Source organism: Phytophthora infestans, genomic scaffold (assembly GCF_000142945.1).
Source record: "Phytophthora infestans T30-4 supercont1.10 genomic scaffold, whole genome shotgun sequence".
In the NCBI taxonomy this organism is placed as follows: domain Eukaryota; phylum Oomycota; class Peronosporomycetes; order Peronosporales; family Peronosporaceae; genus Phytophthora; species Phytophthora infestans.
In genome coordinates this window covers 3,192,253-3,206,343 of record NW_003303749.1, presented here as the reverse complement: position 1 = coordinate 3,206,343, position 14,091 = coordinate 3,192,253, and the positions used below count along the sequence as shown (strand labels likewise).

The window sequence follows — 14,091 nt, the reverse complement described above, 5'->3', positions numbered from 1 at the left end:
CAACAATGTTGCTGCGGCTTGCATAGAAAAGAGGACGGGCCACTTACATTCCTTTTCCTCGAATAACTTTGAGATCTTACGTAACTCTTGCACTTCAGACGGCGTGATGACTGCTTCAAGACGATTGCCAGCATCACTTTCTCAATGTATACGGAAATTCACTGGAACCCAAGTCGATGCGACAACACCAAATGTTAATGCAAAAGGGATACTTCCACCCGGTTTCATAAGATTGAACTTGATTATATGCCGTCCAAACGTTAATTTGTATGACACACTTGCTTCATCTAGCGACACATCCCTTCCTAACTATACATACTTTTCTTTTGTGGTCTTCATTATTCTCAGTAGTGTACGAATCCGGGCAACAGAGTCTAGTCGACGAGAACGGTCTGACGCATAAGTAGTGACGGTTTGTGCTGTTGACCCTGCTGAAACCGCGTCGCTCGATGTTACCGCTTGTTCTTCTTCAATATTTTGCTCAGACAGCAAGCCAACAGCTGGATTTGACGCTACCCAAACTGCATCACTTCTAGCTTCATCTTCACTAGCCCCTCAGTAATAGGTACAGCGTTATCGCCAGTATCGAGAGCAGGTAATGATTTTTAAGGGCCCGTTACTGGTCCATAAGTTGCTTCTACTTCCTGCACAAGAGGCACCAATTTTTGTATTGCTAGAAAACAGAACGATTTCCTCAGCAACTTGAATCTTGCTAACGCTAACCCTTGTCCAGGCCCACACTGCTTCCTCCAAAGAGATGATCTTCGGTCTTCCCCCCCCAGTGGGTTGCGTACTTCCCCTTGTTAGCGACTTTCTTGTACAGCAGCACCCCTCAAAGTGTCATGAGTTCTTGTAAGGTGAAGTGTAGTCTAGGGCTGAGATGTTTTTCACGCTCATGGTAGCGCATTGCATTGTTGGTTTGATGGAGGACCTCTACCCAGTAGTAAACAGGTATATAAGCAAAAACCGCAGATGACGCAGAATGCTCGGTACTCGCCACGAACCCGTGTATTTGTATATCCATTTTCGTGCTGAAACAGGTCTGCAGGGCGCTCTATACCAGCACAGGCATCAAAATTTATGTTTGTAATGCTCTCCGCCTCTTGCATTCTTAGCAACTCAGCGTCAGGGTTGTATCGCTGATACTTTGTCTCAGCTTCTTGCATCCTCCCCAATCTCATGTTTTTCTTGATCACGCTGGCAAAGAGACCACCATGCTGGTTGGACGGCGAATTCATTATATTGCTGTAACTCTGTATGCCACGCTGCACGACATTAACTCCATTATACTCCCCTTTTGTTTGAAATTGCGTGTCCAGCCAACGTAATTCCAGCAGAGCCTTCTTCTTGTCAAAGCGTGTTATGCGACCAACAATATAGGCACTTCCAGCATCACATTCGCTTTGATTTGAGCCACGACGCCTTGATGGATGATAACGTCACGAACTCGTCAATGTAGGCGTGAGCTACGACCACACAAAGCGCCTGATCACGAGGCTTAGAAGTCAGCTTTTTCTTCGCTGGCAAAATAGAGCCTTGACTGTCCAACACGGGTCCAAATATTGCTGAAGCAGCGACATCATTAACTTCAACACTTGTCAAACGGCTTCTTAAAGCGCTGAATCTAGATTCCACTGTAATTTAATAGGCGGTTTGGGGCCACGTGAATTCGTCTGACGCTTTTTTGCTGACCGGTTTTGGTCAGACGTTGGCCTTGGACTCGGTAATTGTGTTTATTTTTACCCTTGGTGCTAATTCGGGTTGAGTAGCGCTATGGCAAGTTGGATTAGAATGAGCTGGCTGGCTCCCAGTCGCCACCGCCTGCTGAATATCCTGACGACCTCCCAACTGCAGTTGGACACTACTATCCTTTGATTCATTCATCTCTACGCGTTGTGGTAGAACGTCGGTGCAGTCTCAATCTGTATCGAGTGGCGCAGCAGCTCATTATCCTCGGTCTTCTCCTCGCGATCGCACGCTCTTGCAGTAAGAAGACTGGTAAAAGATCCTGATGCGCCAATCCCGCTGTCGTTGACGGCAGGCTGCTAAATGTAAGAGTGCTGAACGCTCTCCGTCTTCGCTGTAAATGCCGCAATGAAGGTCCGAGCAGGCAGTATCCCACATATAAGCTATGGAAGCCAGATATTGCTTTTTTTATCAATTTATAGAGACTTAAAATACGTACATAAGAAGCTCATTCATTTTGCGAACCGATCATTTGTAATACTAACACCTCGTTGTTCAAAGCTCATGGAGCTGATATCCACTATCCTATGAATGCTATAATTCCAATATTAGGAGCAGTAGTAAAATCAACATCTGTGCGAATGTTTGGTCAGCGCCATACAGGATACACTCGATATGTCTACCAGGCATACTCTGCCTTATCTACATATAGTCAGCAGCATCTACACATGTGCCAGTCCTAGTTCGCAATAGTGTAAATCTAAATTGAATGAAGTAATCGAATTAACATTTAAAATATCATCAATGCTAATAAAGTTAGTGTTTAGAGCAACCTGGATTAGTGTAATGCATTGGACAGTAGCGAATCCCCACTTTCCAAAAACCAGCCATGGGCAAGGACCCAAAGCATGGGATCGCAGCGCAAAGGTGGGTTTTGAGTGCATATGTAGAGGGGCAACAGTGTGTTGTCAGCTCGATACGCTACGACTGCGCCAAAATGACCAGCAGCGACACAGTGGTAAATAATATACCTGTTTTGGTGACACCAGTGGTGACAGCGTGTTGCTCACTTGAGTTGATCAAGTTGTTGACCTCCGTCGACAAGTCTCATGTCTTCGAGATGTCCGAAGCCGTTCCGCACTGCCAGCAAAAACAACACTCGCGTGTGCATGAGCGGATCCGCCTGGTGGGAATCGAACCGTGGAGTCCTGACTGGAAGCCCCATGCATTGAACACTGCGCCACGAAGTCGGATTCGTGAGGTTCGTCGTGTCCGTGATGCACGTGCCTCAAGCTTGGAGTCTTCTAAGTCACATGTGCGCTGGGCGCTGCGTCGATGTGTGTCTTGGGAGCCGAGAGGCGCAGTGCCGGTCATCGCAGTACATCCAGAGCTCGTGGCTCACCTGTCGATCCTGGGCTTGCCCTTGTTACCACCGCCAGCGACGCGCTGGCGCCGCCGCCCTTCACGCTACCTCCGATGTCTCCGCCTCGTCGGTTTTCGAGTTTTCTTCAAACACGTTCCGTGCGCTTATGTTGTGTAAGCGCAACTTAGAGAGGTGATGTAATGGGCCCAACTCCAATTACATAAGTAGGTAGATATTTCTATAGTTATTACATAAGTAGATAAAGTGGCACGCGCTACCCGCGTGCCAAAGTGTCATCATCTGATTGGTTAATAGCGAGGAACCAGACTCACTTATTGACCAATCAGGTGTAGACATGTGTTTGAGAGCTCACACGAGGCCAGGGGTAGCCGCCCTGGTCCTAAATAAATCAGAGTTGAGTTTGACACAAACCTAAGACTTGGTTTTACTATTGCGAGCTTCCTTCACACTATAGTGTAAGCTAGTGACGGTAACTCTTACCCCGTTACAGAGATAGCTTCTCGCTCGGCACGCTCGCTACCAAGCGTGATGTCTCTTGTTGATACGCTAGTGACTTGATATCGCGAGTGTGCTGCCGTCTCCACCGTCCCAGCCGTCTTCTACAATGCTCTTCATCGGCGCTTATGTTGCGTTAGTGGGGGGAGGGTAATGTAGTGGACCCCTCCATTACATAAGTGGGTATATTTCTTTGCATAAGTAGGTGCATCTGCATACGACTACCGTGTGCTGATATGGTGTCGTGCCGTTGGCAGATATATGAAGAGCATGACCCATTATTAGCCATTTGGACCTTGACGTGTAATTGAGTGGTCAGCGCTGTGGCCTTGGTCCTAAAAAAGAGCCAAAGTTGAATTTTCCTTAAACCTAAGACTCCGTCGTACTATTGCGAGCTTTCTCAACACTATAGCGTTAGCAAGTAGCGTAGCAAATACCTGGCCGCTACAAATATCATTGCACGGACGGCGAATAAGCCACGGAACCACGAGGGAACGACCACGATTGCACACTACGGAGCACGATGCCATTGTAGAGCACGATAGCACGATACACTACACGAGCACAAAGCATAGACATCACAATCACACCGCGATCGCACGATAGCACGATATCGCGGTAGATGGAGCCACACCAGGAGAGCGCGACACACAGGCGACGGATCAACATAACTACGGAAGGGCACCCGTCGGCGAGGGTACCGGTGCTGGGACGCCGTGGACCTTGAGCAGTTATGGACCACGAAACGTGTAAGCCCACGTAAACTTTTGGGAGCACAGATTACCAACCAGCCACGAAAGTGACGCCAACTACGGACGGCCATGGAGCCAAAAGAGATATCACAGAGTCACTTAGTAGCGTGGGCTACGGGTGTGTATTCCGTACGCTTCCGTTGCTCCGTACTACAGGTCGGACTTAATGTTCTTCCCTGTTATTAGTGGCATCGTGGCTCTCTAATACTTCGACTAAAAAGTCAGCGCAAACCTCAGAGTAAAATATCTGCATGAAGGAGCACGAGACCACGAAATACCTAAAGTTGCGAACACCTTAGCTTCAACAAACCATGTTATCCCGCCGCGTAGCGGCGGCGAACGGCTAGTTACCTAGTATTTAAGGCTAGCACGGTGTCCGTCCGATCGTCACACGAAACGCTCAGATTTTTAAGCATTCTCATTGGCTGCCGAGCGGAGCAAAGATTGCTCCCATTAACTAAGAGTGTACCTGCTGCCGAGCACAGCGAGGCGGCCCAAGACGGCACTTGGTGCAACCTTGTGGGTCCAAAGGCCCGCTCATCCATAGCTTACCAACTAACCATGCGAGAAGTGCAGCGAGCCCGTGGCGAGCGGAATGGAGGCGCAGCACAGTAAGTAGCATGCATGCACCCCCGCCGCGAAGCGGTGGCGCTCGGCTGGTTTAAAGTTATACGAGTACCGCGTTCTGGTTAAAACATTTTTTGGCTTCGTGCCTTTAGTACCTTAGTTCCTTTATGTTGGATCTTCCAACATAAGAAGTGTATACCCTAATTCACTTCTGTTGCACCTTTTATTTTATGCTGGAGGTCCAACATAAGCAAAATTTATACCTGAATTTTGTATGGGGCAACGGTCCATATCCCCCTTTCCCCGCTATAGTGAAATGAAGTCATTGATATGAGTGTAAAAAGGGCACATGCACAGGCTTAGGTTTAGCTTGGTTGAATGAGTTAGAAAAGGGAGGTACACACCCACTATCGAGCGAGTGGCCACCAGCCACCAACCTCCTCACTCTTCAAAACGACGGTCGAGAGCAACATGGTTGCGCCGACACCCAAGACACCGCGTTACCACCTCACCGAGCAAGAAAGGCGCCTCTGTCGCGAGGCTCTGCTAAGTGAGCGTCACGAGCGCCGCATTCGACGGGCAGAGCAGAAGAGCGGCAGCGATGGAGCAGGGCAGACGAAGGCAAAGAAGGCGACAAAGAAGAAGGCTGCCAAGCGCACAACGGCAGATATGGAGGTGGCGCAGTATATAGGTCTGTATATTCCTTCAGCAAGTGCTCAGGTTGCAGACACGGCGGGTGAAAAAGAGGGCTCGCGAAACCAGACGATTGCTGAAGCGAAGGAGACGATAGAGACAACTGCGATAGCGGGTGCGATGGAGGTGGAAGCAGACCACGAGACGGAGGTGACAGAAGTCGTCGCGGACATGGTTTTGAGCGTTGAGACGGCGCTGCCTGCCCAACAGTCTGGTATCACGTTATCTACTACTGATTCCAGTGCTGAAAAACGAAAGCGTAGTACGCAAGTGCCGACAAGAGAGCATCGCCGCGCTCTCCTACAAGAAGACAGCGATGGCGACGATGACACGGTGCGTTTTGTTCGTTTATCCAACTTAGAAGGATTGTGGCTGACAACACGTCTAACATAATATCCAACATACGTGATTTATGGTGAACAGAGAATGCAAGGTGACGAAGACGATAGTGTTTACGAAGCAGACGTTGTGCACAGAGTACCTGCGTGTGTCATTGACACAGACCCTAACTTTATGGACGAAGGAGCTGACGAATGCACCGGGCTCAACTCCGATGAGGACCCAGAGCTTCGTGAGGAACCTGAAGACGAAGAGAATGCTGATGACGATAGTTGGGACGGTGACTGGGACATTGGAGAGCTGACAGATGAAGATTCGGACCACGACATCGAGGAGCTTCCAAACACGGCGTGGTTGTCCGCAGCGAAAAACGCACCACTGATCACTGCAATGCGTACCGATGGCTGGGAGTATGGTACGTTATGTTGTCCGAATCCAACATAATCCTTTCATTTTGTTTCTGAGTTAACATAAAGGCTAACATAGTTTTTGTCCTTGTGTGTTGTATCTAGACGCGACTAAATTCGGACCCGACCCAACGTATGCTGGGTTGTATGATGGGCCATACGGACCAAGTGCCAGCGTGCTACGCGTTGGGGACGATCCGCTGGCATTGCTCTTCTTTTCGCAGACAGCAACAGCGTAGTGGTGGCGAAGCAGAAGATCTTGCTGAAATCAAACGGCGGTTGTCAGCAGTTGATGAAATACAAACTTACGAAGTCCTTCAAGCTATGGCGTTGCTGATTGCACGTATGTTGGTCCTTATCCGGAAAGGCATTGCAGCGCATTGGTCAACGAGGAAAGTTGGTGTTCTGCCGTCAAACCGCTTCAGTCTCGTGATGGGAAAGAATCGTTTTTTTCATATCGTGGGATATCTACACTTTTCGAGCAACAAGTCGCCACAAGCCCGTACGGACCGAGCGTGGAAGATTCGACCGGTGCTCGACGTGCTACAGCGAACATTCGCTCGTGGATACAGAGCTCCCCCAGTCATCAGCTTCGATGAAGCAACACTGCCTTCGCGCTCGCGATACAATCCCATGAGGATCTTCAACAAGGACAAGCCCCACAAGTGGGGGACGATGGTGTTTGTTGCTGCGTGTGCCAAGACCGCGTACTGCATGAGGTAACTGTGAGGCAAGCTTCGGCTTGCCTTTTGTTTTGGCCCAAGTACTTATGTTGACTTGTCCAACATAAGAATCCTGCGCCATCTGTTGATATAACATAATATTAACATACTCGTCTCTGTTGATGTGTTTGCCTGCTAGAATTGAGATTTATTGCGGGGCGAAGCCAAATCTACGTACTCCTGTTCCAAAGGATAACAACTCTGGAGAAGCGGCTGTACTTCGAAACATGAAAGCTCTCTTATCTCCGTCACCGACGTCTCCATGAAGGTTAGTCGTCACCGACCGTTTCTACACGTCGGTCAAGGAGCTGCTTCATTATCGGATGTATCTAACGGGGACGATACAGACGGATAGATCAGGTTACGATGCTGGAGTGATCACTACGGAAAAAAAAGGTGAACAGGCGCGAGGTACTGGTGCCTCCGCAAGGTACCATCAAGCTGGCTCAAAACAAGATGTTTCCGCAACTAACTGCTGCCATGTGGATGGACCGTAACCCGGTGCACCTGCTCTCAAGTGGGGGCAGCCGCCAAACCGGCACCGTGAGTACGTACTACATGCATTATGTTCCTATTTGGTTGTTAGCACTAATTGTATTTGTATTCTAGTGAGACGCATCCACGGTGAAATGACGCCGGTGCCGGCTCCAGAGCTTGTTCGCGACTACCACCGCTGGATGGGTGGAGTCAACGTCCATGATCAACTCCGGTTGCAATGTTACAGCGTGCAACTTTGCTACAAAACACGCAAGTACTACAAGACTCTGTTTCTGGGGCTTCTGGATATGGCGCTCGTGAACGCGTTTATCGTTCATCGACACTATCGAAAGGTAAACAACAGGCGCCCGCCAAAACACTTCTCGTTTTTTGAGGAATTGATGGAGCTGCTACTGGCAGTAGATTCAATCGAAGCGTTTAACGAGATTGACGTACGTCAAATGTTAACCAGTCGACATAACCTCATGCTTCAGCAGTCTTCCAACATAACAACTAATTTATGGTGGGTGGGAACAGCAAGCGACATCTGCGCAAGATAGAACTGCCCTCTCGCCGGCAAGAGCAGATTAACACAGCTACAAGGAAGCGCATCGTCAGCTATCGACGGACATTGTTTAGAAGAAAACCCAGATACTGTCGATTGCGAGCAGGGTGTGAAGCGACGCCACCGATCATGCAAAGTCTGTGCCATCTACAAGGTCAAGCCTCGCAAGTGTACGAAATACTTCTGCCCGAAGTGCTCGAACGGGAACAAACGGTGCGTAGCTCGCTTGGTACCCTTACCGTAATCTTTGGCTAACTCGTTTTGATTTAGTAAATACCTATGCAACGTTCCGCGTGAAGGCAGGGTCAGTACGTGCTTCAGCATTTGGCATGCTGATTGAAACAACGGCAACGACATTCCGCGCGACCTACTGCAAGATCACAGGACACGTGAACGACCGCCAGCGTCGCGGCCAGGCAAGAAGCGGAGACGCAGACAGCAGGTAGGCGAGAGCGGAGCAAGTGCTGGTGCTGTTGCTGGGGAGTCGAGCGAAGATGATGATGAAGCGGTGGAGGAGGAGGCGTAGTGGTTGCGCCGTCTACGTGAGGTCGTACATGTCTATGCAAGGAGCAATCAATTGATACGGCACTTGATCTTTCTTGTTATTGGCTATAATAAATGAACTCACCGCTGCTGGACGTATGCAACAACACAAAGATAGGCTAATCAATAAACAGTACGTATCTTATGTTTATTTATACAGCATAGTTGCATATGATCGTCTCAATGTACTACATAAACCCTCCTTTATGTTGGAGAATCCGTACTATACACACTGGCATGTCGTTGTTACCACCCCGAACCCGCGCCAAGATATCCTGACTTAATTGAAAACCCATACAAATTCCTATATATCTGTATATGGGACGAGGTCAAAATATACCCTCATATTTGAGGCCGGGAACTAAGGGGTTAAGCCCCAACATATAAAGTTTTAGGAGTTCTCGAATGGTGGCTCTTTCCTTGACCTTTCTCTCATTCTTAATGCTTGTAGGTCCCACACTATTCTATGAAGTGATATTCTTTTATTGTTGAGAAATGATTGAGCTGTATTCGGTAAGAATATAATATTATTTGGAGGGGGGACTGAATCGGCTAATCTCATTTATGATACGGAGCAACTATTTCATAATCTATTCTTAAATGGGGTCTCTGCTCTTCAATGCGGCGCTGTTAGGTGGTGGCTTCGTGCTGGGCCGTGTGCCATTGCTACCGCTAGCGTCGCAGGTTCTGGATGAGCTCAGTGCGCTATCCACTGCTCGCAAAGTACGTATGCAAAATCTGGTACTGGCCATCGAAATATTGAACGCTTTCATGTGTTCAGGCGGTCATGGCGACTCTGGTTGCGCTGTTAGTAGCGCTCTACGTGCTCGGAATTCTACTGCCACTGCACTGGGTGGCATCGCAAGAAGCACAAAAGGCAGCGAGGCTGAGGCAGGTCGAACCTACGTCGTTCCGCCGGGAATTGCGACGTCGCGGCAGCTACAGCATGAGCTACGTGACTGACATCAAGGCCCACGTATTCTCTCGTTGTTAAAAGAGGAATAAAAGCAGACTAGGACTCATGATGAGAAACCAAGTGACGAAGTTTCTTGAAAAACTATAGATCTGCTTGTGGAGAGGGCAATGGACTAGAGGGCAATTTTTTCCTGGAGAAGAGCTTTGCCAACGAGCGCTTGGCCTTGGCTTGCTTGGGATGAGCAGAACCCGCTGATGTTGGAGTAGACGGAGCTGAAGTATCAGCATCGTAATGGTCACTGGACGCAGACCCGCTTCGCGCGTTGAGTAGCTCGGTCGGTCGGAACGATGTCCCGGAGGATGTCCTAGAAGTATCCTCTGAGTCTTTAATTTTGCCCTCAGAAGAAGCAACGGAGGCTTCTGATTGAAGTGCTAGAGGCGCAACTGCGCCAGTGTGTGAAGGTCCACTGGCCGTCAGCGACGACACCGTCGTGGAAAGCGACTTTAAAGGTGCCAGCGCATCAAATGCCGCCCAACGAGACGTATCAAACTGGTCTCGTAAAAAGTTGCCAATGTTGGTGAAGTTACGACCGACTTGGGATAGCACGTCGAGTAAAATATCACGCCGAATCCGCAGTAAAAGATCCAAGGGAGAGCACGTCTTGTCGCAATACACAAGAGCTCGAGTCTTGACTTCGAAGCCTCGCATATCTTCCAAAGCTTGAGGCTGCGACGCGTGTGGTAAGTGCAGATGAGGTGTGCTGCTATTACCCAAGTTGCTCTTCTTGTGTCTGTACGTCAACACCACCTCAACTGCTCCCAGGCGAATACGTTTGAAGAGAATGCCGTTCTTGGCTCGGTCTTTCACTTCTCGCTCCGCAGACTCAGATTGATGCTGTTCAGCTTCATCGGTTGAGTTAAAGAAGGGCAATTCGTTGCCCTCAGACAAGTTCGCCAGCTTAGCAATCCACTGCGTTGGGTCCTCTGGTACTTGGTGCAGTGCACCGCGCTTGGCCTTACGGCCAGAAGACAGCAGCTCTTCATCACGATGGGTACGTCCAAGACTGAGAGGGTGGGCGGCCGCTTTACCAGCGACTTTGACAGCCTTGATGATAGCCGAACCAACACGTCCATCGCTGGAAGAACTACTCGTTCGAACCTGCAAGAATTGAGATCGAACTTCCTCTCGTTGGACATCTTTTGTGCTATTCGAGGCGTCAGGAGGTGAGAAGAAGGTCACTAACTGCATGATCACTTCTTGAGTGATGCAAACTTGAATCGGGTGTACGTTGATCTCGAAATGCTGGACGACAGTGATCCCTCCCACCGGTTTTGCGATCTCGGCATCAACACGAAAGAACATGTCGTCTCCTTCCCACGCTTGCGAGTAAACTGGCAGCAGCATATCTGGATAAGGAGTTGCCGGACTGAGGTTCTTGACGGATAAATCTTGCAAAGTCAGCGCGAATTTGCCCGAATGGTCCTCAAGCAACAGCATCTTGAAGCTCAACGACCCTACTTGAGCCCGAATGATGTCGACATTCTCACCGCTTAGCGTCAATGAAGCGCGATCGAGTGTAAACTCGATGTCTAAGTTGAGTAGTGGGCCTGGTTTAAGCTGTTTTTGGAGCTCGATGGCCATCAAGTGCGTCAATTCGGTAAGTATCTCGAATTGTTGAGTCATCTGTTGCAATTCATCCGTAAATTGCTCGTCTTCGTAGTATTTTGTCGCGGTAGAGCCCATCAAACTAAAGTTTGTTGCCACGGAAGATACAGAAGCCGACGACATGGAACGTCGTTGAAATAATGGCAATGTTTCAAGCTCAAATGGTAGACTTCGAGCACTCTCTGTCGCTGATACAGCAGCCATTGCTCGCTCGTTCATGCGGTAATCCCAGCCACACATTTGTCGCCATTCCAATGCTGCGATTTTCCACTTGAGTTGCTTTTTCAAAGCCAGAAGCTGATGCAGAGATCGCCCTCGATGCTGAGCCTCCCTCTGGTAGCTATGAAGAAGATGCGATCGATCGTGACTCTTCTTCTCGGCTAGCTTGGCATTCACGAGCTCAGTTGCAGTTGTTGTAAGCTTCTCAAGGATGCTCTTGGACGCTAGATTGACCTGCACTTCGATGGTTGGTATGTCCAACTTGACTTTGTTCTTGACGACGTTCTTTTCACGATCGACCCAAATCGTAACCTGGGCAGGAATTGGCGCGATCACTTGTCGTAATAGTCCATAAGAACTAGGACAATACGACGCATCTGCGAGTGCTTTAAGCCAAACAGCATGTGACTTTACGTCAACATCTAGCGGCGCTGTGAAAACCTGAAAGCCGTCGACATTCAAGTCGATACGTTCATGACCAGAATCCGACGAAACAGCGTGTTGTAGTGTACCAGAGTTTAAGGCCAACAGCACAGACCCTTTGTGGAGTTGGTCTTGAACACTGATCTGACAGTCTTCGAACTTGACCATGATGAATGCCTGGACCAGCTTCGCGTTTGTGGGTCGAGGTGGCGAGGTCTCTTCCTTACTTCGAATTCGCTCCAACTGGCTTACCACCAAACTAGATTTCTTCCGAACGGGACGCACAGAATCTGCATTGGAGTACGGTGTTGGTTCGAACGGGTGGTTGTGTGGACTTACGGGAGCATCAGCGCCGCCCTGGAGGCAAATGCCGCTGAATTTCGGATCTTGGGCCAGTGACGTGAACTTCTTCGGACTGTTATCTGATTCCTCGACGGTATTGTCAGGCTCTTCCGTTTCTTTTTCGTTCTTCTTAAGCAAAGCTGCGGTCTCTGTTGCATCAACAAAGAGCTCTGGTAAGCTTGTGGTTATTACTTGCACCCACGTGTCTGCGATGTCTACTAGAGATTCTAACGCCACCATTGTGATAGTCACCCGAACATCCTTCGATAGCAAGCCAAGTAAGAATCCAGCACGTCGAAATTCATCCAAAACTTGACTCTGACATTCCTCCACTTCGCTCTCAGCCACTGTAGCTTCAGTTATGTCCAATTCCTCTTCTTTGTCGCTGTCGGATTCGCGATAGCTAAATGGATTCTCGTGTGGAATGTCAAAGTACTCAAGGATGCTTTGCTTTGATCGTTCTTTCACCTCCACCGCAGTTGTTGCCTGGGAAAAACTAAAAGGTTGGGCATTGGTATTACGCTTCATTGGCGGTGGACTGTGCAGTTTCATCAGACTATTATCATGCGTTGGAGCCCGTTCCGGGCCGCCTCCAACGATCAATGATACGTGCTTTATGGACACGAGCGACTCGCCTCTGCTCCCTGACTCAGGTGTGCATACTCGCACTTGAATATCACGAGCATCCACATTCACATCGTGAACAATCCACATCCATTCTTCTATATTAAACGAAAGCCGCCGCGCTTCGGAGCTAGACTCAGCTTCGCTTGCATCAGAGTTGTTGATTTCCTTAGCTGCGAATACATTGTGCGATCTTTTCAATAAAGCACCAGAACAACTGATCTCATCGTCAAGAAAAGCTCGCACGCCAACAGAATTCTTTTCACTCGCATACAGAGCCACATCCAGTCCAATCAAGTCAAATTCCTCGATCGTCACACCTTCGAGAATACTCAAAATGTCTGTAGAAGGATAGACAAATCGAACCCCAGTGTTATCTCGACGTCGAGGCAGTGGATACTGCGGTATCTTCTGATACACGCGGCCAAATCCAATAAGCCACTCAACGCTTTTGCTGTACAGTACGACAGCCGTTCGAGCTGCCATGTCACGCTTAGACCAGCCGTCATTTACGTCGCCGTTCTCTGGATCTGGAGGACAAATTGTTCCCTTGATGAAAATGGACAACTTGGTGGCTTGATAGACTTGGAAGGGATTCGTGCTGTCGGTTTCAGAAGGGGGTATCTCAGTTGGGCTCGGTAGATTCAAGACAAATCGCTCGTCTGTGTTGTCAGCACTCACAAACTCAATAGGATAGAGGTAATGCATCATGGGGTCACTCTGACAGTCCCACTTCATCCAAACTTGAAGCTTCAGATGACTCAACTCTGCGATGTGAGAGAGTGATCCAGGCTCAATTCTCGCTGCCACTCGCGTAACTTCGATATCGATCAAGCCACTCGAATACGCAACACGGACCCGGTGCACGTTAACCTCCAAATAATCTGCTGAGTCGAAGGACGTTGCAGCGCAGAGGAGACGAACACCTGCATTCTTTACCGTGACACCAATTCTTCCGTGCAGGAGTCTGCGCACAATATCCACTAAAGGTGTTCGGAAACGTCGGTCGACTTCTGGTACCGCTAGTGGCAGAAACCCCAACGCTAGCTCAGATAATTCATCCAACGCGTACAGATAGCCAGGATTGAAATATAATACTGGGGAGATTACATCGATGGAGAGATTTACAAAGCATCGTATAGCTGCCATGAGATCCGTGATGGCACACACACTGTTAAACGCCGTCACAAACACTTCTCCTTCCACGCTCAAGCAATCGCAAGTCATTAGTGGCGTTGGGAAGCGCCTCATTCTTACCGCCAGTTCCGTGAC

General features: G+C 49.0%; 2 protein-coding genes across 2 annotated transcripts; one reads left to right on the top strand and one right to left on the bottom strand.

The window, feature by feature from the left end:
* Positions 1–9,230: 9,230 nt before the first annotated feature.
* On the top strand, positions 9,231–9,708 carry PITG_07263 (uncharacterized protein; the record flags this gene model as incomplete). Its single annotated transcript, XM_002905155.1, has 2 exons — positions 9,231–9,353; positions 9,412–9,708. The coding sequence occupies 2 exons, from the start codon at positions 9,231–9,233 to the stop codon at positions 9,622–9,624; spliced, it is 336 nt and encodes a 111-aa protein (XP_002905201.1).
* PITG_07262 (uncharacterized protein) lies at positions 9,688–14,070 on the bottom strand (the record flags this gene model as incomplete). Its single annotated transcript, XM_002905154.1, has 4 exons — positions 9,688–9,923; positions 10,014–12,261; positions 12,358–12,941; positions 13,029–14,070. The coding sequence occupies 4 exons, from the start codon at positions 14,068–14,070 to the stop codon at positions 9,688–9,690; spliced, it is 4,110 nt and encodes a 1,369-aa protein (XP_002905200.1).
* Between the last annotated feature and the right edge of the window lie 21 nt (positions 14,071–14,091).